The sequence below is a fragment of the Bradysia coprophila genome, chromosome III, assembly GCF_014529535.1.
Source record: "Bradysia coprophila strain Holo2 chromosome III, BU_Bcop_v1, whole genome shotgun sequence".
Classification (NCBI taxonomy): Eukaryota; Metazoa; Arthropoda; class Insecta; order Diptera; family Sciaridae; genus Bradysia; species Bradysia coprophila.
Genome location: NC_050736.1, coordinates 4,656,947 through 4,683,940, shown reverse-complemented (window position 1 = coordinate 4,683,940; position 26,994 = coordinate 4,656,947). Strand labels below are relative to the sequence as shown.

Genomic DNA, 26,994 nt, shown 5'->3' with positions numbered 1-26,994 from the left:
CGAGGTCTGGAATCGAATACGCTAAAAAAGACTTTTAGTCCGTGGTACGAACAGTATTTTTCATATTCGGATCCTAGGTATGAAAAATCTATTTTCATGTGTCGGGGCCGAAAATGAGGGAGTATCGAGATTTTTATTATTATCGCGAAATTGCCTAGAATCAAACGTCCAAAACAGATACACAAATAACTATTTACAGTTATGATTAAACCTGCGATTTAAAAAAAAAAATTAGTGGTCACGAAAAATCACCGAAGTTTGTATGGCCTACTATGGTGGAAAAAATTTTCCATACAAACTTCGACGATTTTTCGTGACCAAATATCGACAAAAATTTTTTTTCCATACAAGTAAGAATCACGCTGATATCCATATAAATCAAAAAAACCCTGAGGGTAAAAGTGACGCAAGTTCTCGTGTCAACTTACAAAATAACTGATATCGCTGAGGGTTACGCATTCTGCGAGAACCAAAAAAACTCAAAGTATAATATAGTTAAAATAGTTAAAATAGTCCTGAAATCATCTGCCACTGTGTGACGCAATGTTGTAAAGTTTGTACACGAGTCCAATGAACGTCAACACAATGTATGGTCGAATGTCAAACTTTGTATGGAGCGGAGGACATAGCGATTTCATATAAAGAAACTCACCTCCCATGAGAGGTGAGTGTGTTTATATGAAATCGCTATGTCCTCCGGTTTGTATCTGGTCCTCTGGTTTATATTTTCATTGCACGAGACCGCAGTCCGAGTTTCATAATGCGCATCGTGAGCCTAATAAAGTACTTCGCACCGAGATTCCTAGAACGTTTTATGCAACAGAGGAATCTAAAGTTCGCAATTTTCGATAATACTTATTTACATGACAAGGGATAAAAAGTTTGTTGATCCGAGGCGAAACCGAGGTCGACAATCACACGAAAACGTGACTTTGTATTTTTATTTTCTTGCCAGACGCACCTTAAATGTCAGTAAGATATTTTATGTTCTGGATTACTTAGAACCAGTACATAAATAGCTATTTTGCTATCTAGGTATGGGATTGTTTTGCGCACTATATGTGAGTTCGGCAACACATCGTAAATATTACCTATTACGTATCTTTGGTAGACGGTATATTTAAGGCAATTTTAGGCGGACGAAGTGAGGCGACAAGCAAAAGTGCCTAAAATCAAGCATCCAAAAGAAGCCGAAGGTAAATAATTCCCTTGAATGAAAGTCAAGGGTCTTACGCCTAAAAATATCCTAAAATGTTTGTAACCACTCAATGTATGAAATGTTATGAAAAACGTAATTGTTTGATTGTTTCTGTCACGACGATAACCTGAGTTTTAACCGATTTTGATGAGATTTTTTTTATCGACGAGGAATGGAATTTCTGAGGTTAAGTTCGAAGGTGGGCCATGTCAGAATAAGGATCTAGAAACTATTCCAAAAAAACAGACTTGTGTACTAAATGTCTTCTATGTTAAAATGTCTTTGTAAGTAGGTATTCATGTTACTGTTTGAGGAACGTTTATAAATTTAGTGAACTTGACTACAGAAGCAAACAGAAGTGATAAAAATGTAACGATGAGCTTTGGTCATTTTGACAGAATAATGGCTTGGACTGATATTTCTGGATAAAGACATAAAGTTCATGTGACTTTCAGAGTTCATTGGTTTCTCCCAGAAAGACCCATAGAACTTAGTAGCATATTCACTAATTTCTGATGGTCTTTGATTTGGAAAAATGTGAAACAGAATATGAACACATGCTCACTTTTACATAATTCACACCTTCAAGATACAAGATAAAATTGTGTAATAAAGTGTTCTCGACGGATTAGATCACATGAAAGGTTGATGTTTTTTTCAGCAATGCGATCGTTTATTTGGTATGGAAGGCTATGTAGATTTTGATTGAGGATATGTTAAAGTTCATTGTCTCAAAATGACTGCGTTTCTAATTGAAACACAAGCACAGATGTTTTCAGATCCAATCACCTCTATGGCATATAGTCCTATTTCACATTTACTAAAGATGGCGTGTAATTTTGTTGGTATTATGTAATCGTCGCTCGGAGAACAGTAGGCCCCGAGCTCGAATCCCGTGCCAGCCAGATTCATTTTTTTTTATTTTCAAAAAACACGTTTAGGACTTTTTATGTAAATAACATTAGGGATCATTCATATCAAAAGTTTTCTTAGATCGATAAATAAACGGTATAACACGAAAAGCTGCCATGTTCGCAACATTTTTGTTTAATTGTGTATGTCTTTGGATGGAGAACAGGAGGTCCCGAGTTCGAATCCAGCTAGGGCCAGTTTCGTTTTTTTTTATTGCAAAATTAAAAGTGAAGGAAGTCGATAACATCGCAACAAATTAAAATAAAATTTTCAAGTTTAAATCTCTTTTCTTGAAGGTATTTGAAGCTCTACAAAAGAATGCATGCAGTGACGCATTGTTGCAAACATTTTCTTTTAGTTCCGTAATTTTCGGCTGGTAAGGGATACAGAGTTCGAATCCCGCACCAGCTAGATTATTTTATTTCAAGAACATTGAGTGTACAGTATTAAAAAACTTCTTCGTTGGCTCTGGAATGTAGAGACACTCTAGACATGAGTCCATGGCCAAAACATGTCAAGTTTGCCTTACTTGGGTTCCCGGCCACAGTGGGTTCGAAGGTAATGAAACAGCAGATGAGCTTGCGAGAACAGCAGAGGCTTGCGAGAACAGCATCGAGCACTCCCCTGTATGGACCCGAACCAGGTATTCCTGTCTCGCTTTCAAGATACAAGATAAAGTTGAAAGATGAAAGTGTTCTCAACGGATTAGATTACATGAAAGCGTCGTGATGTTTTTTTCAGCAATGCTCCTTCGTAAATCAGTGGAATGCAAGGGCCCAAATTGCAAAAGTACGATTTCTCTAAAAGAATGAATAAAGAATTTCAACATTTTAGTGAACTGAACTTTCATTATTTAATGTAAACAAGCCGATCACAATTATCTTGGGACCGATTTCGTTTATCTTGGGCACCAGCGATTTCAATTGTCTTGGGCACCCGTGACACATTCGACACAGAAAATTATTGTCCATTTACCACACTGATGTCGCTTTGTTACATTTTTAATATAATTCGCTAGGACCAATTTTACCCGAGATTTGTTTAAATAGAAGTTCTAATTTACTGACCCTTATCTCTTTCAGCTATGATATGACATGTATGCTTTCTCTTTCTGATATGATGTAATATGCTCTCTCTTTCAGGTATGATATGCTCTCTCTCTTTCAGGTATGATATGCTCTCTCTCTCTTTCAGCTTAGCTTGTCTCTAGGTAGGGCTCTGTCTTTCAGGTTTAGTTGGCTTTAGGTAGGAACGTTTTTTGCGACCTAAAACAACTAAACCTATAAGAACTTTTTTCGTCATTTATTCCGTTGATTTCATGGGTCTTACGGATGATACACACCCTAAAATGGTTGTCACACAATGTTCACAACTATGATTGAAAATACATGAATGTATGACCAAAAACCTTAAATACAGAAAATGTTTGTCATATTTTGTTCATTTCTTGATAACACGATAACTTGAATAATCCTCAACGGATTTCCAAAAACCTTTTTTTTTAATGCGACTGGGAATTTAATTCCTGAGGTTAAGTTTGAAGATGGGTTACAACGAACGGGTGATCTTAGAGATCTTCCCAAAAAAAATTTGCTGTCGCTTTATAACACGATAACTCGAGTAATTCTTAACGGTTTTCCAAACCCTTTTTTTATATTTGATGGGAAATTAAATTTCTAAAGTTCAGTTCGAAGATGGGCTATTACGACGGGAGATCTCTGAGATATTCCCAAAAGAATTTTCGTCACGTCGCTTGATAACTTAAGTAATCCTCAACAGATTTAAAAAAAAAAAACAGATTATCTGTCTATTTATATTAGTCTACTTATCATTCATACGGAGTAGTTTTCGACAGCTTTCCCAAAACTTTTTTATTTGATATGTACTGAAATTACTCGGGTTAAGTTGGTTAATGGAAAGTACTGTAGTAATAATCTGTGACTTATTCCGAAATAGTACATTTCGTACCTAGGACAGAGAGGGCGAGGTAAAAAATCGAATACGCTAAAAAACACTTTTAGTCCGTTGTACGAATAGTATTTTTCATATTGGACGGAAAGAAAGTGCGGAGGTATTCTTCTGAAAAACAGAAGACCTAAATCGGACGCATTTTCTATTGGAATTTTTTACATGTTCCCAATAATGTATTCGTCCCCAGAACCCAAAAACACTTTCAGAAAAATTCTTCGAAGCTTGTGTGGCTGGTAAGAGGTCATCAAAAATTGAAAAGTTGCACTTTTCTTACAAAAATTTCACCAACCAGTTACACGAGCTATACAGGGTCGAGTGGGGTGTCATTAGAAAGGTAATTGCATATACTATTTTTCAGAAGAATCCCTCGCGACGAAGTCGCACTTTTCGGGTCCTAGGTATGAAAAGACTTCGTCGCACTTTTTCTCCGTCTAATATGAAAAATACTATTCGTACCACGGACTAAAAGTCTTTTTTGGCGTATTCGATTCCAGACCTCGCCTTCGGCTCTGTCTGGAAACTTCTCACACGCTAAATAAGACTTTTAGTCCTAGGTATGAAATGTACTATTATGTGTGATTTCTTTTGCTGTCTGTGCTAGAAAACAAAATCAATGAGTGTGAACCTCGCTTCGCTCTAACCGCAATCACACGAGTTGCATACCCTATACATGAGCAAATGGGGCCAATTTTCAGTAGACTTATTTGTTAAAAAGGTTTTATAATCTAGGAAATTTCAACGATTGTGAGCTTTGTGGCCAGAACGCAAGGGCGATTTTAATTTTTATTCAAGAGGTAGGCAAGAAATGCGTCCTGTTTACAGCGTCTTTTAGCAGACAATAATACTGAAGCATTTTTTGATTGAAAAAAAGTTCCCTTTTTATTCTGTAAATTGATTTTCAATAACAATTTATGACCAAATAAGATAAAGATCTGCTTTGAGCAAGGTCAATCTATGGTATTTTTGTTACCATTCCAAAAATCTATTGAGAAAATATCAATCAGTCAGTCAAGGGACCTGCCCCACCCAAAAGGTGGGACCTAGTGATAACTATAATGAAAATGAAACCAACTGAGGAGTTTTATTTAAAAATGAAAATGACTTGAATTCAACAAAATTTTTGTCATCTGACCGTTATTTAAAAAAAATGAAAGATTTCGAAGATATAAGCAGACCCCAGAGAGTCTGCATATTCACCTATGAAATTTGTATCCATTATAATGTTCTTGTTCTTATCTTAGCTCGAACGAATTATTTTTTGTCCGGTAACAAAAACAAAATGCACGTGCTTGCCTCTCTTTCGTTTCTCTCCCAAACAGAGATGATCATTCACAATGAGTTGGGTACATTACGCTCGCACCACTTTCATGTATTTCATTTCGATTTAAAACTTTCGTCGAATTGGTTGTGTCTATTCGATTGCGGTTAAACTTGCATTCACATACAGTTTAATTTATTTAAAATACTTTTGTGAAAGAATTTTAATGAAGTTTTAATGTGGTGCGTTAACACAGTTGACTAAATATATCTAATCCTACAAAGAAAACGAAACGAAAAGAAATTTCATGTGCAAAGTGTCAAAGAAAAGTGATTTCTGGATTTTTGTACATTTGAGATTGTGTATACACAACAGTTGTGTATTGAAAATGTGCACTTCGATGATGGATAATAACTTTTTGGGAATATAATAGAGAATGTTAGTGTAGTGGTGGTGAACAGCTTAGCTTGTGTCTTTATTTATCAACCAAACAAACAATTCGGATCATACATACATTTCTGAAGGTAAGAACAATAAAGAAAAATTGCGGCGAGTAACAACCGTATCTTTAAATTAATAGTTTAATGCAGAAACGGGCCATGTCATCTTAGCAAATTATAAGAAATATTAAATTTCATTTATTTGCGAGTTTATTTGGCTCCGTTTCAAATAGGGGGACGATGTGATTTAAAAAAACTTAAAACCAAAACATCATAAGCCTATTCGAAAAGTAGCTAATGAAATTTCATTTTCCTATAATTCGCTAATATGACAAATGACATATCCCGTTTTTGCATTTAAATATAAAAATTTCTAACTTCTACGGAGAAACTAGGTCGCAATGTAATCTTTTTAGACATGCAAACAGTAAAAGTATTACTATGAAGTGAAGTAGCACCTCAAACACCATTTTTGTCCTAGATTTATACGTTAATATATTTAAGACATTCTACGACTCTCAGTCAAGTGGCAGGCGTTTGTAATAATATATTACTTCCGTGGTTCCAAGTTGTGTATTTGATAAGTGGGGTGTTACAGCCCAACCCGAAAGGGAGGGCTGTATTACCCACTTGTCAAATAACAACTTGGAACTTCGTAAGTACAATGCTTTACGTGATTAGGCAATGTAAATGAAAATGAAACATGCCGTAACACGTAAAATAAATTGATCAATGTTGCAATAGCGAATTTTGAAGAGATTAATGGAAAATCTTCTACTTCAATAATTTACCACACCTTTTTTCAATATTAAATCCCTGTTTCTAATCGTTTATTTACGTCGTCGCTGTCTATTACATATGACGTTGCGGTAAGAGATTGAGCTAACGTTCAACCTTCAGCAAGTAATCGGGTAATTACCTTTGTACTACCTTGAGCAATTCTCTTCAAATGAACAAAGCGACGAAAAAGTTTTAGAACTTTGCACAACTCTGTATCTCTAGTATTTCCGTTTAATCTTAAAAATCAGTTCTAATTGATTGTTCATGTCGAAGATAGGATCGTGTAACCTCGATTCAGTAGTCTCAGTCTTTGGCAAAGTACACCATACATTCTTGAACGATGATGATTACAGTTATACAATGACAGTAGAGTCTTATCTAACGTTGATTTTTTGCTAACGATTTTTACGTGTGATATTTATCTTCCATTGCAAAAATTCAAAGTCAATGTAACTATTGATTTCATATCGGCGAGTTATATTTCAAACGGTGTAATAAAGTACACAAAATCAGTGCAACAAATCACTGCAAATAATCGTGGCGCGTCATAAATTTTTGTGTTCAGATTAAGCGAAACTCTGATAAGGCTTTAGCGAAAACAAATAAAAAAGGATTGACCTTCTCTCCATCTAAACGACCTTAACAAATCTTGCACACGTTTTTTCGCAGAAGTGTATTTATAACGCAACGGCGTACACGTAAAAATACTAATTGCTGATAAAGTACATAATAATGGTAAAAGTGTACACTAAATTGAGCTAAAACAAACCACTCTTTTTTTCAAGTACTTAATTGAATATCGATTACCTACCTAAATGTATTATAAACAGAAGATTATGTATAAAATACCGAAATGCTTTTGAGAACCAGCTACAGAGAGATCAGAAGTATCGCATTAAAACGAAACGAATATTAAAACTGTATTGCTAATCGCTTCGGAATATAATGAACTTAGTTTATTCGATATATTCCCGGGGTGTATCTCTTCAATTACACACAATCTGACTTGATAATAGCTAAAACACGCTTTTTAATCGGTCTTTTCTGGGAATTCTAGCCGCTCGTGTATTACGTCCAACAATTTGCGTAATATACAATAAATTTGAGCATAAATTTTTATTAAATTGCCGGAGCTAAAAATATTTTCATTTTTCCTATTTGTTTGAATATTTTTTTTTATTATTAGCGCGGGAATGATATTTGCTGAGTGATGATAATATCGTAAATAAATAATAATTTTTTTTCGGTAAATTAAATTGGATATACCTTCAAATAAATCAATAGGAAATTTAAAAGAAAATAAACATTTGGGTGGTTGTATTAACAGCGGTATTATTGAGATGATTTACAATTTGAATTCAGCTGCAACTTGCAACACAAAGTTCCATGAACCAATCGGTTTTCTTTTCTTATTTTTTTGTGTAATTATTCACTTCCTGATTAAAGCATCCATTTCAAACAAACTATATTAAAATACCCATCCAATATCAGACACATTTCGCAGAAGAAGAAAAAAAAAACGGAATAAAAAGCATAATTAATTGAAACTGTGTGTGTGCGTACGGAGATAATAAAATCATTAATAGCACAGAATTGATGAATGGATGAGTGGAAATTGTATATTTCTCAAAGTAAAATAAAAATAATAAAATTTCGATTAGCAATGTTACAATAACTGTTCCGCTACACTGCGTCAGAGAAAAATTGATAGCATTTTACTTTGCAAATGACTTCGATCCGGGTGCGAGAGATAGGTCGATCAATTAAACAATAAACTTCTTATTCGATTAAGTAAATGTTGAGGCAAAATTTCTATAGAATTGCATTCATACATAGTCACTGTGTAATTCGCATCACACCTAAATGATCCTTTAATTTCGTTTTACACAAAAACCTTTTACTAGCGACTTGTTATAGCCATATTAGTCATCAAATCTACTACTTCTTTCGACCCATGTACTTCTCAAGGTTCTGAAATTTTTATCAAGTTGACATTTCACACAGTCTGTAATGAGTGTGACATGTCCAATTTGTCAAAATTTGTGTTCCACTACCTTCGTGATCAACTCAGAAGTGTCACAACCTGTTCTTTCAGAACCTTGGTACTTCCGACGGATTCTTAAAAATATCTTACTGCAATTGGTTAACCATACAATTGACTACAACCACATTAGCCAGAGATTATCGTTTACTTTTTTGTCGCTGTCTATAGCAGATGACATTGAAGTAGCAGTCCGTAAATGGCTCGCATTTTCAATGTAATGAAAACAACAGGTCCATTGACCGATACCTAAATTTTTATATAGAAAATAATCATAATAAACAACTAAATTCAGTACATATGGCTTGGGACTATTATGTCTGAATCATTTTATTATTGATTTTGATATTAGGTTCGTGAGATTTATTAAAACAATTCTGATTGATGGACTAAATGCAAACAACACGATAAACCGACACACTTCGTTTTATTTTTTCTTCTTCAAAATGTTACTAATGGAATGTTCCAATTTGATGACTGTGCAAAGGCATGTGCATTTTAATGTTCCCATTTCGAAAATGACTTTCTTTCGATTTCAAAACCTAAAATTTAATTAAGAGTTACACTTAATTGTTAGCCAGATACATTTGGTTAACTTAGAAGGTTATTGGGGGTCATTCTAATGGGATGTTCTGCTACTTTATTAGCTTCGTTTAGAGCCAGAGAAAAAGTGTTTTATTATCAAGTGCTTTATTCATAATGGTCTTTAAATTCAACCAAGCTTTTAACCAGTTGCGGATTATATGTTCAATCTCTTTTAAAGATACAACCAACCAAATTACGTTAGAAATATTCTTCTTCTGACTGTAAATCTTCAGCAATTTGTCGGCTCCCCATTTCTAATTTCCTTAGTCTCTTTTTATTCGAAAAATGTGTTTAATTCAATTCAGTTTTTTATCAAAATTATTAAATATCTTCTAACGGTTAACATATTTAATAACAACATTAACGATCATATACGTACCATATAATTGTTTCTCCGCAGAGAGTTCCACAATATACAACAGATGGTATAACTTTAATGTTACATAAACAATTCATAAATTTTTTCGATTAACTTTTCCTTTTTAACACACTTAACGGTGTACGATATTGGACTAGTTTCATATGTGTATATACAACTGCAGCACATTCAGATTATTGAAATAAAATGAAGATGAAACGTAAAAATATCATAAAAATGACTAAGTTATTGCCAAAATATTGCTTTTTAATTTTTTTGTTAAACACTTCGACCAATTGATAATTTTAATGTTTTTTCTTAGTTTTTAAATCGAACAATTATGAGTTCTTTTTGAAGTCTTTCATTAATATTAAATATATTGACGCAGTGGTTCGTTCTTGCTTTCTAATATTCTAAATACAGAAACTGACCAACCCTCATTCCATGCTACAAAAAAAAAAATTCCAAAAATACCCCGGTTGAATTTCGTGTGTGGAAGACACTTTGTGAAAACTGAAAAATTTCTGGAAAATGAAGTTCTTACAAGGGTCACGTACTTCTTGCAGTAAATGGAATGTATTGAATAAATCTTTTGGAATTAAGTGTAAGTGTAATCCAAGAAGTGCGTCACCTCTCGAGTCATTGTTTATTTCCCAATATTTATTCGCTTATTAATATGTTAGCCTACATTCTACACCCAGTTCCGTTAATTTTCTAAGGCCGAAAACACACGAGCAATTTTGCGTTGATGAGATCGACAATGGTGCTGCATTTTCTATTGTAATCGGATATTTGCTAAACAATGTAGTATAATTGTCGATCCCATCAACGCAAAATCGCTCGTGTGTTTTCAGCTTAATAGTACGCATGCATAATATATTCGCACTTCCGGTGCAGCATTTTAAGGTGTGTTTTATTTTGCTATCAACTTTTAAAGTGACTCAATTTTAAGAGAGCAAATTTAATTTGGAAGTGGAAGTGCAAATACTTTCACTTTTTAGCTTACAATAGAAACACTCTGTCCACGGTACAATTTACGAGTTTGTATTGCCCTCCTTCTTGTGAAATTTACACCAGTAATCAAAACTAATTTTTTATGATTGTATTGTTATATTGCCGTTTCCAAGCCAAATCATTCTTTGCGTTGTTTTGGTGATTTTTACCAAATTACCTAAAAGAGGCAACTACAAGTGTGAGATTTGACTTTGCTAAAACAAACTAAAAGAAAGGTGCACAAAGATGTTATCATAACGTCTTTTTCACTGTCCACGCTACAATTTACGAGTTTTTATTTCCCTCCTTGTGAAAGCTACATTGTTGACACCAGTAATCAAAACTTATCTTTTTATGATTGAATTGTTATATTGCTGTTTCCAAGCCAAATGACTCTTTGCGTTTGTTTTGGTGATTTTTACCGAATTACCTTCAAGGGTAAACCATTTTAGACTTTCTTTTTTAAATCAAGTGTGAGATTTGATTTAGCTAAAACAAACTTAAAGAAAGGTGCACAAAGATGTTATCGTAGATGCAGCAAACTAAACCTCCTCAGTCGAATTAAAATCAACGAAAAATAAACAGAGGCGAAATATCGTAAAACTATTCCGATAAGAAAAGTAAATATTTTGAAGATGGCACTTTTTAAAGTCGTTTTTTACACTTGAATCTAAAATGATGTTTTTCTTTGTCATACCCTTCTGTTTACTCATAGTTATCTAGACTGAAAGGTTCTGAATAACGAAGAGATATTTCGTGGATTTTTTCTTCCCCATTTTTCATCATTTTCACATTTAAAGTTTAGACAAGGTTTATCTTGTTAAAGACTGATAGAAACATGTTTGTAAATATGTTTCGACTTTGAAATAAAAATTTAATTAAAAACGAAAATGTCTAACTTTGTTGCCTACAAGGTTGGTTTTCTTATAAATCATTTTCGCCCATAAATTCTTTGGTCGAAATTAGATTACGAGACGTCAGAAAGCCGTTTCAAGCCTCATATATACCGCTACTTATTCCTTTGAGAATAAGTAGAATTAAGTTATCAAAAAAAAAATTATTATTTTATAGAACGAAGAAAAAAACCCAAATTTCGTTATCATTTTCAATTGTCTCTTTTTCACCGAAAAAACCATATGCTATCTCTTCGGGGTAAAAATTTAAATTTATATGCTTCGAGTATCAGAAACGATAAATTATTCATATTTTTCGTTCGCTTCCGATAAGAGTGTGGCAGAATGAATTATGCGATGAAAGTGCTGAGACCCACACTTAATCCTAAAGAATATACAAAATGTTCCGGCCGTTAGAATTTTTAAAATATTTTTTTTAGGTGGCGTCACGAATATTTTACGTGCTGTTAGTGACCTGATCAATTAAACACAATAATCATAGATTAGAATCTGGAAAAAAACCGTAAAAACAAATAATTCGTGGATAGCATAGAACGATCATACGCACTTAGCTATTGAAATCCTAACAAACAATTCAATGACTTATGGTAATGATACTGAAAAGTACAACACAAATATATAATAAAGAGAAGAAAAAAATATCCAAACTAATAAACAATTAAAGTACAGAAAAAAATGTAGTAAAAGAAAGAGAATCCATTGAATTGTTTACATTTTTCTGTATTCAATTGCAGTATAAATTACATACGAAAATTGTTTGTTTTATTTTTAATTTTATTTTATTTCAATTTGATAAACAGACCATAACGTTTCATGTGTCCCGCTGGGATTTATGATTACAGAAGAGTTTGGTGCTACATGTTGGTTTTGCCCTTGTGTATTCAACTTCTTTTTTTTCTGGTTTCGTATACTCTACTTTCAGCAAATATTGCCGATATACTATAGTTTAAGTCTATTTGGGTTATTTATTGGCGTAAACATTTCAGAACAACCATCATAATATAGATAAATTTTCCTGAAAAAATATTTTCTCCCATTTTCACTCTCAAGCTTCTTTGCATTCGACCATGTGAGAAATATACGTCACGTCAGTTTTGCCTATTTTTGTAGAGTTTCAATCAGTGAATTACTGAAAATATTTTATTACCAAGAGTTGGAAATAAATCGGTCATGGAAACTGAATGGCCAACCTAAAAACCTCATAAAGCTGATCGTTGTTGACATTAAGCACTTGGTCGGTGAATTCAAACTGAAAGCTGGCTGACACAAAATTTATGTGGACCAAACCCCCTTAACTTATAAACGCTACAACACTGTTATTTCATCTAATTACTAACAACTGTGAATATTATTGCCCAATCAATTCTAACTGAACAATATGCGATACGTTAAACAAATAATTTTCTATTTTTATAGAATTCAATAACATAATTACTTAATTGACATCTTTAACGATCCAGCCGACTAAAAAGACATATTCTGACCATTAATTTCTTATTATATATACTGCTCCCATGGACAGTTTGTAGAAGCTGTCATTGATTAAAATTTATCGCATTCGGTATGTACTAACGAGACATGGGCCAATAATTCGGTTCATTAAAACCTCACCATTAGAGATCATTACAGTGGGGTATTGAATGCATTCAATGAATGCCAAAAATAATATGATTCGCATTCGGTCAGTATGTGATGATAGTCCGAGTGAAACTGGTGATTCATGCTGAATCCTGAATAGAAATCGTTCTGAATTCATTCGTTTGCAGAAATAATTTATTTTGCACAGTCGACGAAAAAATTATTTATTTTTCACCAGTTTTTTGTGTGAAATTAATTTTAGTTAGAGAAAGATCTAGATAACAATTTGTGCTCTACACGTCGTCGGTGCTTTCTTTTAACATTCGAAAAATGTGTCTATTTTCTATTAGTCTAGTTGATTATGCCAGAACGTTTTTCAGACAGGCTCGGCAAATCTAATGATTGGGAATTGTTTGTATTGGGGAATCAAAGAAAAAATAGGATCTGGAAGAAGAGGCAACCAATTCGACACCGCCTGCCCATCTACACTAAGATATTTTATTTTTACTAAAATCCAATATGGCGTGGCGGCTGTTGGCCATTTTGTGCGGAAGAAGATTGTCCTTCTGTCATTCCGTCTTTTTATATATAAATGAAAAATCGTGAAAATCCTGTAAAATTTACTTATTTTATGGACGAAAAATTCTTATTTGCAGTTAAGTGAAAAATCGGAAAGTTCTTTGGGAAATTGGAAACTTTGAAAAGTGGAGATTTTTTGTCTCTTCTTCTAGATCCTTTGATGCTCCCAACAATCCACAATCATTAGATTTTCCGAACCTGCTAGGTAAACGTTCCCATAGAGCGATGTTATTGACGACTAGACTATATGCTCTTTTTCGTAATTCTCATAAAATTTCCAATTTATTCACTCTCAAAATCATTTTAATTTACAAGAAAAAAATAGATCACAAAGTGAGTACACTTAATTCAAACATTAACCAAATATCTATTGGTGACGAGCCACTTTAAAATTCAAGTTTATAATGTTAAATTGCAAATGCATTAAAATCTTATTCAAAAATTAGGTTAACTAAACACTGGATGTGATGTGATTTAAATTGAATCAAACTTATGTATTCTTTCAAATTCGTTTCGCTTATACACTCTTAAACATCGGCATACTCTTACACTGGCCTGATGGTATTATGCACACAGTGTTGTTGACAACATATTTTTATTTTTCTCACGTTGTTATAATAAAGTTATATTTAAATTCAAAGAAATTAAATTAATTCTGCGTTTCAATAAATTTGAGATGAAAGATGTGCAAACAAATTAAACACTTTTCGGTGTGCAATTTTTTTAATATTTAAATTTTAGCTCGATAACCCAAACAGCTCGGGTTGCGCATGAAATCTACTAAACATCACACGATGATTTCTGCGAAAGACTTTTTTCTTGCTATGGTAGTTCCATCTCATCTAATAGCCCTTCTAATGCACGTTACTTTAATATTGTTTTGATAATTTGTAGACGTAAATTATACTCTCGAAGTTACTATGTAATCCAGCCCCACATTTACCCATGTTCGTTCATGATAAAGAATAAAAATAAAAACAAAATAAAAAAAACAAACTGGAGAAAATCAATCGAACAACATGCATCAGAAATAGAAACGATTTCTTTATAGAGGAAAAAATTCATTTAAATTTTATGTGTTAGATAGGGAAAATTGGATTGGAGTGAATATTGTTTGCATTTATTTAAATTTATCGAAAGCATTATTGATTTGGACTTACGCAAATTCACCATTTGAATTGCCAGCAAAATACGCATTTATATGTATAAATTGAATGGATTAAGATTCTTCCATTAACTATCGCTCTCATAGAATTTGCCAGAAGCAATTTGAAAAGCTAATTTCATTTTCTGACGTTTCTTGTATATCGATTGTTGCAATAATCATCAGACTGACTGGAAATAAATAAAATGAAATTATTTTAGAACGTCTCGAGAAGACGCGGGTTTATATAGTAACATGCATTTAAAAAAAATTGAAGTACAAGATTTGACATCAACCGATTAAAAATACTTTGATCGATGGATTCTGCCAGGTTAAACACCTCAACATTCATGATGAAGACCAGATTCACAAAAGTTTCAAATCCTCAGAGTCATGCTTTAAGTAAGGTAGTCGAGGAGAACTTTCATTAATATTCAAACTCAGACATTTTTGTCCTATCACTCATTGAGGGCGAGCGTAACAGAAGCCAACTTTTGTTTTTGAGCGACCCAGTATGTCGAGCATATGGCTTGGATAAGAACCGAAATTCTAATCTTTTATAAAGTGAAGATCAGAGACGTGGTTATAATTATCATATATAAACAAAGCGTTGACCGATAGACCAGTCGGTCTATATCGTTCCAGGCAGATAAATGGGTTTGTCTAAATTTATAACAATTCTTCATAAAAATTGATATATTTTCTGTTCAATTTTTAACTCCTCAGTTCCCAGCCCTAGTTTTTCCAAGGCGCCCTTGACCTTTTGGCCTATTCCGGATCTGCATTCAAAAGATTTGTGAGCATGAAAAGTTTTATGGGAATCTTCAGTAAATATTTTATTGCAAAAACATGATACACCAACGTCCGACGTCACTATCAACGAGTATCGTATTCAAACGGAAAGATGCAAACAAAACGGTTGAATAAAAATTTGCTAAGTCCATAATGTGTGTCATTTTACTTGCATAATCCCATAAATAAAGCAGCGACTACGTCTATAAATGTATAAGTGAACATATGTCTCCATTAATATATCTTTAAGTTGTTAAATTAACGCATCCTTAATATGATTAATTAGTTTCAACAGATGTAATTAAAAATCATTTCCATTCAACTATAAACACAGAGACGGTTACGATGATAGCGTGCATAAATGTAGCCTGCATCAGTTTATGAAGGAAGTCATGTACCGATTTATATGGTTAAAAATTGCGTGTAAGTACACAATGTGTACCGAATGGCCATTTACTGAGACTTTTCATATTCTTGGTTAATATTTTACTTTAAAAATGCGCCAAATGGCTGAAATTTATTGCACATGGAAAACATGCATAATACCAAAGAAGTAAACTTACGTGTAAATATACAAAGAAACCTACCTACCTGAGGGTAGCTGTGTATTGTTGTACACACAAAAATTACTTTTTTTTATTTATCCTATTGAATACATATGTTCTCAGATCTGGCTAATAACAGTAGCGTTTGGGGGTAATGTTCAAAACATTTTTATTATGAGAAGAAATAATCTATCGGTCTATCGCAGTTCAATGATTTATATAGATATATCATTTTGCAGCTGCTTTCAATTGGATTAAACAACATATAAACGAGAAATGGGGATGTCTGGTGTGATTGTTTACTCAATTCATAGAACAAACTCACCCGGCTATCGATCTATCCAGTCTTCCATCGTGTGTCACTACGTACTAAAGTAACAACAAAATATAAATTGATTGATTGTTCATTAACATTAACGAATTGCTTGTTTTAGTGATGGCTGAAAAACATTTGAAAAAGTTTTGGTCTGGTTCTCTATTCAGTTTAACAATTCAGTTTCAATAAAATTATTTTTCGTTTTTTTCTTTTCTTCATATGATGATAGAAGTCTCAGAAGTAATTTTCTCTGAAGAATAATTCTCATCAGACTGAACATATGGAGATTTTGTTTTTACAACTACACTTATGTAAGGTTCAAATACATTGCAACTAACTTAACTAATTAAAGTATTGTGTATGTTTATGCGTACTACCTTAATATAATAAATGTGTCTGATAATGTTGATTAATTGCTCGTACTTCGCTAGATCAATTATTCGAGTGCCCTTTTACAATTGCTCAACCCCATTTTCCCGCATTTCCATATAAGTACAAATATTTACATTCCAATTATTGAAAAGATATGCCAACTGAACATGTTCATCTCCCAAAGTAAAGACCGTTTGAACCTGGTGTTTACCTTTATTGTTGTTGTAACTAATTGAACTCCGAAAGATGATTAAATAATAACTAAATTTGGTGTTCAGACGGTCTTTAACGGACTTTTTTTGATGTTGCTAACGGGCACTATAAAGACATTTAATTAGAAAGGCTGGTGCTCAACAATTTTTCAAGCGACAGTAATTTCTTGTCTTCCCTGTTGTTGTTTTTAATTGTGGTGAAGGGAATAACGATAAACTGAGCATTCAACAACCTTTCAAAAACAGTTTCTAAAACGTTAAACACCAAATTTATTGATATATCTATTCGCATAAAGTGTACCATTACTTAGTATTATGACCAGCATTTCTCCAGGTGCAAAAGAAAACTAAGAATATTTACGTACACTTTCATTTTATTTTCATTGTGTTACATTTCATCTTTCACCTACGTTCCACATTACATCTTTAAGACAAGGCTAAAGCATCTATTAACGACAGCACGACTAAAGTAGAAAAAGGAATGTTAAAACAAATCAAGTAAAAGATTTTGCCTAGACACTAGTTGATACTTTGAACAAAAGAAGTAATAGATTTTATGACTGTACCACGACACCATCGCTGTTTCGGAAATGTTAAAACGGTGTGAAACTCATCATCGAAATAATACCGAAATTTAAGACGTCTACCATACGCATTACGCAAACATCAAAAAAAAGAAGAGATGACACAAGTCCCGCCGTTCAACGGCTTTTCTTGTGAAACCGTCTTTTCGGATAGGGTACAAATAGCAAATTTGCTACATTTATTGAGTTCTTCACACCCGCGTGTGATGATTGGCAACGGCGGTTATTATTTTCATCCGAATCGATAATAAACGATGCATTTGTGTTGATTACAACAATAATTCCTTTTCTTCCGCAGTCAATCAACTACTTATACATTATGTGTTGGCGGTATTATAAAATCATTTTTTGTCTATAAAATACATCGCCGAGCCGATTAATAAAAATAATTTTTCTTTTCTTTTTTGTGCTTTTTATAAATTTTTTTAATGAAAGAGTCCATTCATTCATTGCACTTGGTGTGGTATTAAGAAAGGGAAAAAAAATAAGAACACAAAAAAAAATTCATAATGCTACTCTTGAGATCTGTTAAGTGAATTTTGATATCAAAAAGAGCTCGAACGTATGGAAATTCTCCACATAGAATCATTTCGTAAATGAATTTTCTTTAAACATTTTAAAATGAGAAACGGCTCTTTGGTGTTTTAATAAATTTCTGCATCTGGTTTATCTGGTATGCTGCAAATAACATACATAACTTAAAATGGGTACCGAGAAAAAAATACAATTCGTATGTTTCACCATGATGCAGCATCGATATATTTATGATATTTTGATTCATTCAGTCAAAATTGTATTTTAAAGAGTAGCATATTATAGTAAAAGATCTCTCTCTGGTATTTATTTATAATCAATTAAAACATGTGGCTCACTTCATTTTATATTATTATTATTATTAATCGTTATTTGTTAAGCGGAGATCTGTATAATAAGAAAATTCATATTCTGTCTTCAATTTATGAAGAATTTGTTACCGAAATAAAAATAAATAATTTTAATAAATTTTCTTATTTCAGACCACAAACAAAAAAAAATCGTTGCCCAGACATCAATACGATGACATCAGTTGTTGTGTATCCACATGCTGCCACAGTATTTGCAGCAGTTTGTGCTTGCATCTTCATAGTTGTTGGAGTTTTAGGTAATGCATTGTTTACTAGCCATATGCTACACATTCTGTTTGAGCAACATTTTTCTCGGTTGAGATTATTTTTCATCATAAACACACTGTGAACATCAAAACAGAATAAAGAAAAATGGAATTTTAATTGTCATTTCCAGGAAACTTAATAACAATCGTTGCATTGTTAAGAAATTCAAAACTTCGTAGTCATGCAACCACCGCATTCGTTTTATCTTTGTGCGCTTCAGATCTACTATTCTGTACGATTAGTCTACCATTGACGGCTTCACGATATGTGCACAAGGTGAGTGATTTCTTATTGTCTACTTTTTAGAGTGAACTGTTGTTTCTCGCATCCAAGACATTTGGAAAGATTTAGCAGTTCTCCTTCACCTAAAATTAATCGAATTTGTACCATAAATTTAACCTATTGAGCTTTAATTCGAGCTTATTCGCATGACAGAAAAACTTCTTTATTACCTGGCATATGAGAAAGTTGACCATTACATATCAGTTTGCCCACTGCGAAAATAATCCATTACATCAAGAATATTTTCGGTTCATTTACCATGCTTGTCATATTCAATTTTCGCATGTGTCAGACACATACTCGACTTGCGGTAATGAGATTCTCCAATTACAACTTAAACTCAAAAGCTTTACAAAACCTTTCACTCAAGATGAAAATGTCTTGGAAAATGTTGATAGTGTCACACTTTCGCATGCGACCACAGGCAATAAACCAGAATACAGTGGGTACTGCTATGTTAATCATTAATTCGAAAACATTACTTTGTGATGCTCGCGAATTTACTCGGATGTATTTCAGCAAATTGGTTTGGTAAATGTTTTTCGACAAGAAACTTTAAACTTTAACTTTAAACCTCACCATCGGCTAGGAAGTACAAAATCTAAGCTTCTTGAAAAGACAATTACCGAAGCTGGTTACTCAATAAACACGCTAGTGAGTTTGCTTTTATAACATATCTATTACCTCATGTCAGGAATTACTCTCGCATCATCCAATGGAATCTACAATATTTGCTTCACTAACACACATCAACTTTTCTTCTTTAGGCGTGGACGTTTGGGGACGCACTATGCAAACTGTTTCCGGTTATTTTCTATTCTAACGTAGCCGTTTCATTGCTGAGCATGGTCGGTATTACAGTGAATCGGTAACTTTATAAATTTGAAATGAAAATTAGAAACGAAGTAAAAACCGACTCAATTTCAGGTTCATATTGATCGCATTCCAGAAACACTACGCAAGAATGTACCGTCCGTGGAGTATTGCACTTCAATTGTTACTTGTGTGGATTTTCTCAATTGGTATTATGGTATGGTTGGCTATCACGTACTAACTAAATCAAATAGTAAAAATGAAAAAAAAAAATGTTTCAGATACCGCCACTGTTAGAAAAATGGGGTAAGCTGGGCTTACAAGAGGCAACCTTTTCTTGCACCATTTTACCGAAAGACGGAAATTCGATCAAGAAATTCATATTTGTCGTTGGCTTTCTGATTCCTTGTGTTGTGATCATCACCTCCTATTCATGCATTTATTCCATTGTCCGGAAACAGCGTCAAAAGCTCAACAAACACAATACTGTAACCAGAAAGACGAATGGATCGTGCCGGATTCGTGATCGAGAAGATTCTCGGTTAACTGCCATGATGTTCATAATTTTCATCTGCTTTTTGGTATGCTTTTTGCCGCTGATGTTGGTGAATGTTATCATGGAAGACGATCAATATCCGTGGATTCAAATTCTGGGCTCCATTCTGGCATGGGCGTCGAGTGTTATCAATCCGTTTATTTACGCCGCTAGTAACCGTACGTATCGCGTGGCCTATTATAAATTGTTGTCGACGCTTAAATTCTGGGGACAGCCGTTGAGTCCCATGCCAAGCAAAACATTTATACCCAGCAAAGGTTCGAGGGACGGTTCACAAAATAACAATTCTGGATCGCTCAATACGACCAAGGAGAAAGTCCATACGTTGGACATTAAAAATGGAACGTCGGGAATGGCCGTGTGAACATATTGTTTGCCATGTTTCGCAGACGGATTTCTTTTTAAGTACAATGTTAGTGCCAAAGAGCTAATTAATACTAAAGTATAATGTGTAAAACAAGAACACCGACAAGAAGAAAAAAAATGCCAGAACAGCATTAGTGTATTTGGTTACGTTTTTTTTTGTGTCTCTCATTCAAAAGATTGTCTTAGTGATGTAAGGAATTCAGAAACTAGAATCTCAAAATCACATTTACTTTAATAATAAAAAATATTAGTTTTTAGTCGTAGACAGATGTTTAGTGTTTTGATAGACTCAGACTGATTTTCATATTTTAAGTTTTATTTTGTTAATGAAGCATACAATGGAAATAAAAACTTAACTTTCTTTGTAATCGAAATCGCTCGGATTGTTTGCTGATTCATCGTCTGATATGAATGATCCCTTGAATCCTCTTACGCAATCAAAATATAGAAGAAGTAAGAATACCGGCTACGAGCAGTAATTAGAAACATGATTAGTTGTGACAAGCATGACTTCATCATTAGGAAGGTACGGAAAGCAGGAAAAGTAGCAAAAACAACCAAAACACGCAGTTTTGACTCTATTCTCGCCAATAGCTACTGATCGGTCACCCAGATTTTTCTAAAATTTAAATATTGTGATTCGTCTCGTCAGCGTGTTTTGCTTGTTTTGCATGTTTTTCACTAGTTTTTTAATCATATCTCTGAATACTTTCGCTCAAAAATGGTGTTCGATATATCAAATAAAAAGTTATAAACGAGACGAAAATGTTTTTAAGAAAACTGGGTTTGCACATACTACAGTAGGTATTGGCGAGAAAACAAGAAAAAATTGTCTATTTCGACATCTCTGGTTTTCCCGCACCTCCTCGGAAGTTGGAATTCGTAACCGGAATTATTGGTTTTAAGAGACCAGTCTGAATTGCCCAGTCACAATTGCCCAGTGGGTGCAACTTCTCATGGATCAAAGTATTTTCAACTCAACTCATCTACCTTTAGTAAAATTCACCGAAAGGTAAACAATATTTACCGAAAATTTACTGAATTTACCAAGAGGTAAATTTTTGGCAAAGTTCAGTAAATTCGGTATTAGGCCATGCGACTATAACTGAAAAATCCCTAATGCTGCAATGGCTCTAACCTTTTGATACGTTAAACATAGCCACAGCTCATTGAATTGTGAACTGTGATGAAAAGAAAGATCTTTTGTCAGAGAGTGAGAGAAGGTAAGAGAGTGATTTGATTTACTTTCCACGGATCAGAAAAATTTTATCGGAAGTCTATCTTTTTGAGAAAATTCGTGAAAATTGTAACTAGAAATCACATCAGTCAGAGCTCCTTGCCGATTTTATAATGTTATTACGAAACCATTCCGATTCTAACTTGACAATACATCTGCGGTAATTTTTCATCGGTTGAGTAAGGGCCTATTATTGGTACTAATTTACCAAAAATTTCCAATATTTACTGAAAAATTACTGAATTTACCAAAAATTTGGTAAATGTTTGGTAAATTTCAGTAAATTTGGTAAATGAGTTCACTTATAATAGATCCTGAGTAATAGTAGATTATAGCAGACCTTATATAAATCATTAATATATGTGTCCGATTTTTGTTCATCATATAGCTTTAACAGTTAAAACGGAAAGACCATACATTTGGCCATGCAAATCGAGCTTCAACAGTTGAAACGGAAAAACCATACATTGGGTCATGCCGGCGTGCGAGTCGAAGGCTATAACGTCTCCTCCCGTAAAAATAAAAATTTGGACCCACGGACGTAATGTACTATAAATGTTTGTCCAGATATTCATGCCGTAAGTGTGCCTAAAATTTGAATTTCAAGTGAACGATTCGATGAAAAATTGAACTGAAAAACAATGAAAGTAAATGGATAGGTATGGCCAAACGTTCAAATTTGTTCTAGCCGGAGCACATACGGATTTGCATGGCGCCACCTCAAACGAACTCATTTCTAGTGCAAATTTCCACTAGAAATGAGTTCGTTTGAGGTGGCGCCATGCAAATCCGTATGTGCTCCGACTCGTATGGACTGGCCATACCTACTTATCTACTTTCATTGCTGAAAAATACATTTCAACGTTTTGTTGTATGAAAATGACGCTGAGTTAGAAAGACTTGCGTGAGAAGATTTTTGAATTTCGACCGCACTTACGGCGCACAGTGTTCCAAAACGTTACTGCCACATTCATAAATCTATTTTTGACATCAGTACGTCACTTTGCGACCCCTTTATGTCCGGAATTACCCTACAGTAACAGTAGACTTTCGAAAAACCAAGAAAAATTTTTGTTGGTTTTTTGGGTTTGGAGCCCATTTTCCCCGTGAGGGGTTTGTAAATTTTCCATGTTAAATATAAAAATCCTAAGGACGTTGCAACTTGCATTGAGACACCTCAAGCATACTCCTTATGGTATTTTCTATGTTCCCCTGCCTCTCGCCTTCACTTACTACTGCAGAAATGTTAGAGACAACGATTTTATTTCATGAGGCTTTTTTGAATTTTTTTGGTTATTGATGAAAATGTGGAATAAGAGATCTGTTTTACAGCGATTGGTGAGCAGGTAGGTTCGGGAACATAGAAAATACCATAAGGAGTATGCTTGAGGTGTCTCAATGCAAGTTGCAACGTCCTTAGGATTTTTATATTTAACATGGAAAATTTACAAACCCCTCACGGGGAAAATGGGCTCCAAAACCCAAAAAACCAACAAAAATTTTTCTTGGTTTTTCGAAAGTCTACTGTTACTGTAGGGTAATTCCGGACATAAAGGGGTCGCAAAGTGACGTACTGATGTCAAAAATAGATTTATGAATGTGGCAGTAACGTTTTGGAACACTGTGCGGCGTGAATTGTTATTTTGACTACTAGGATTATTATAGCCTTCTTCACACAGTCAAACTTTCATACTAGAACTATGCCAAAACGAACATTTCATTACAATTTTCCACCAATTATTCCTCATCTTCCATCTCATTCAACAAATTATACTTCGTTAAGTTGGAGGAGTAAAAATTTACTATGTAACGGCCAACACAGACTAGCATCTAGTGTCATCGGGAATACGATATTTCTATTGTTTAATTCACCTAAAATAGATAAAAACCGGTTTTTAACAATAGCAATAAATATATTCACAACTGACACTGTGTGTTGGCCTTAAGACACATCGTGAAATGTGTGACCTAACCGTTAATATAACTGAGCAGCTCGGCGAACCTATTTTAGTTTCTGTAAATACGATCAGCTTCAGCTCAAACGTGATCAATCTTAGATTTTATTGTTGTGTCAATATTATTCTCTGACTTTGCATCTGAATTTTCCTGTTACCTCGTAAGTCTTATAGAGACGACAGGCAGCTCTTTAATCATCAAATATATATTCTTCTTCTAAAGCCTATCACACTTGACTTGATGCAAAATCTTTCGCTTCAATAACAACAACAGAAACATTTGCTAAGCAAACTCTGGTTAGAACTTCTCACTTATCGTCATTTAATGTATTTATCCGTTTTCGGAATACATTTACCTATTTCTAATTCACCTTTCTGAACCTTATACCTTCTAACACTTCCATATATCGACGTGAAATTGGTATACGATCGATACGTAGAGTTGATTCATTTCAGTTGAAGGTGTCGTACTGTTTTAAAAATATTTTGTTTTCCAGTCTCACCAACAAAGAAGTCATTCATTGACAAACTCATACGTTTGTAATCTTATCATTTTCTGTCGTAAAAAAATATAATTGAAATCGACGTTATCTAAGCGATACACGTTATTAATTTGGCTATTCCTACACTTAATTGAAGGCAATTTATTAAAGCGAAATATTTGCTGTACCCGAGAGGTTATCATACAGAGTGAATCAAATACAAAATAAATCTAAAACGTCTCTAATTTGAATATATTTTCATTCAAAGACCGATATGGGTGGATCCAAAAGTATATTATCACAAGAGCAATTGGACGAATATGTTGAACTTACATATCTAACAAAATCGGAAGTTCTGTAGTACGTGTAGTGTAAGTGATATCAGTGGCTGTGAAAAATAATCGAAATTGATTTTTGTGAACAGCATTCTTCAAAAGTTCCTGAAAATTCAAAATGAGAAACAAATTCCGAATAATTTATATTATCGGCATGATATCATAGATATCACACGAGAATTTCCACAGTATGAAGTGGGTATGCAAACGTGAAGACTAAGGCCACAATAATTGTTGTTGGATCTAATGTTTTTTAGTTCAACCCATTTTGTGATCGCATTTTCCATGTGTTTTCATCTCAAAAAGACGGTCGAGTGTCTTTCGAGGATTTTCTTGATCTCTGTTCAGTTATGTCTTTAAACTGCCCACTGGCAGTGAAGGTAAACAAAAATTATTTCCCCAAATTTATAAAATCTGTTGTTGTATCCAAAATCATAATTATTTCACATGCAGGCTGCGTGGGCATTTAAGGTATTCGGTTAGTATTGTAACGCGTAAATCAATGGACAGTAATAAATTAAAATTTAATTCATCTTAGATTTTGATGACGACAACGATATAACGAAATTCGATTTAATTGACATTCTGGACAGACTGACCTTAGGCTCTGAACTCGCGGTTGATGAGAAAAGTCAGATTTGTGATATTGTAAGTATATATTCGTAAGCACTGGAGAACAAAATAGAGGGAGCAAAGCGGAAAACTTCAACTGCACATATTTCGTCGTCGATGAATTATAAAACCAATAAGTCCTTATTCGGCTCAATAGTACGTGTGATTACCTTTCTAATGATATCCCACACGACCCTGTACGGCTCGTGTAACTGGAATTTTTTTTAAAAAGAAAAGTTTTCGGTTTTTGATCACCTTTCACCAGCCACACAAGCTTCGAAGAATTTTTTTGAAAGTGGTTTCGGCTTCTAGGGCTGGAGTGAGTCCTTTTTAGGCACATATAAAAAAGTCCACTGGAAAATGCGTTCGACTTTGGTAGGCTGTTTTTCATCAGAATCCCTCTTATCGATAACGACAGTAAAGAGGAATGAGGAGCTTTTCAGCTAACATTGCCTTATACAGCAAATGAAATAATAGATTTGAAGACTGTTCAAATAATATGCTTGCCATCTGTGAAAGAACTAATTAACTTGAGGGGTTGTGCTTAACGATTAGATCATTTCGAATTTCAATAGATTGATTTGAACTTCATTAGTTACAAACGTATGTATAAAGGCTATATAAAACGACGTTTAATTGGTCACAGTAGTTATCATTTGCCGCCGAAGCCGATAACAGCCGTTTGTGAAAGGCTACCAAATTTAGCACTCTTTCTCATCTTTAATTTTTTTACTTCTATTCATCATTTGATAGTCAAAGATACATTGTTTACTGAAGCGGGTGAAGTGCTTCATAGCAATCAATTTATCTATAGATTTCGTTGTCAATAGCGGATGTTCATTTCTGTACAATAAAATGACTCACGAATTCACGATTATAAAAATATTTGATCGACGTCTACATAATCTGTGATTGATGGACTTTTGTATATTTTTCAGTTGCTTCAAGAAATCGACTTGCAACACACTGGAGGTATGAGTCAACTTGAATTTTCACATGCAATCACTAAAATGCCAGAGTTTGCGACTACATTTTCATGTCGATTGTAAAGTTTTGTTTTTGAAGTGTATTTATAATTCCAATTTCAGCCAATAAAATTCAGCCAATTTCTTTGTGAGCAAAGTTTTTCATTTCATCTTTTTGGATGAGGCGACATAACTATACGGTCAATATCGTCAGGAACGATAATATTGTTTTTTTGGACGATAGTATCCAAAAGAACGATATTATCGTCCAAAAAATTTTCATCCAGGACGATAATATTATCGTCTAAAATTATAAATTCTAAAATATTTTTAGGACGATATTATCGTTTTCTGGACGATATTATCGTTTAAAAAAACGATAATATCGTTTTTAAACGATAATATTGTTTTTTGGACGAAACTATCGTTTTTTTAGATGATACTATCGTCTAAAAAACGATATTATCGTTCAAAAAACGATAATATCGTTTTTTTGACGATAATATCGTCCTGTATGAAAATATCCGCTGGACGATATTATCGTTATTTTCTTTTTCTGAACAATTTTATCGTTATTTTGGACGATATTATCGTCCTGGGCGATAATTTTTGGGACGATAATATCGTTCTGGACGATATTATCGTACAGAAAACGAAAATATCCATTG

General features: G+C 33.7%; 2 protein-coding genes and 1 long non-coding RNA gene across 5 annotated transcripts; 2 read left to right on the top strand and 1 right to left on the bottom strand.

Annotated features, from left to right (window-relative positions):
* The first annotated feature begins 5,451 nt into the window (after positions 1-5,451).
* LOC119078897 (protein trapped in endoderm-1-like) lies at positions 5,452-21,111 on the top strand. The gene is made up of 6 exons (XM_037186629.1): positions 5,452-5,863; positions 18,589-18,713; positions 18,854-18,999; positions 19,773-19,873; positions 19,933-20,035; positions 20,100-21,111. Exons 2-6 carry the CDS (start codon positions 18,629-18,631, stop codon positions 20,736-20,738), a joined length of 1,074 nt encoding a protein of 357 aa, XP_037042524.1. The 5' UTR covers positions 5,452-5,863; positions 18,589-18,628; the 3' UTR covers positions 20,739-21,111.
* LOC119078925 lies at positions 12,350-25,085 on the bottom strand. The gene is made up of 3 exons (XR_005088086.1): positions 24,967-25,085; positions 16,501-16,512; positions 12,350-12,360 (listed from the first exon to the last, which is right to left on the bottom strand). It is a non-coding gene; the product is annotated as an uncharacterized LOC119078925 (long non-coding RNA).
* On the top strand, positions 24,479-26,476 carry LOC119078907 (calcium and integrin-binding protein 1-like). 3 transcript variants are annotated; one of them, XM_037186648.1, is made up of 7 exons: positions 24,479-24,622; positions 24,683-24,774; positions 24,839-24,944; positions 25,007-25,129; positions 25,203-25,227; positions 25,288-25,397; positions 26,300-26,476. In XM_037186648.1, the coding sequence occupies exons 2-7, from the start codon at positions 24,689-24,691 to the stop codon at positions 26,408-26,410; spliced, it is 561 nt and encodes a 186-aa protein (XP_037042543.1). In that variant the 5' UTR covers positions 24,479-24,622; positions 24,683-24,688; the 3' UTR covers positions 26,411-26,476. The 3 variants fall into 3 exon arrangements, with proteins under 3 accessions (XP_037042543.1, XP_037042551.1, XP_037042535.1); XM_037186656.1 differs by having other exon boundaries at positions 24,485-24,609; XM_037186640.1 differs by having other exon boundaries at positions 24,567-24,774.
* Positions 26,477-26,994: the final 518 nt, after the last annotated feature.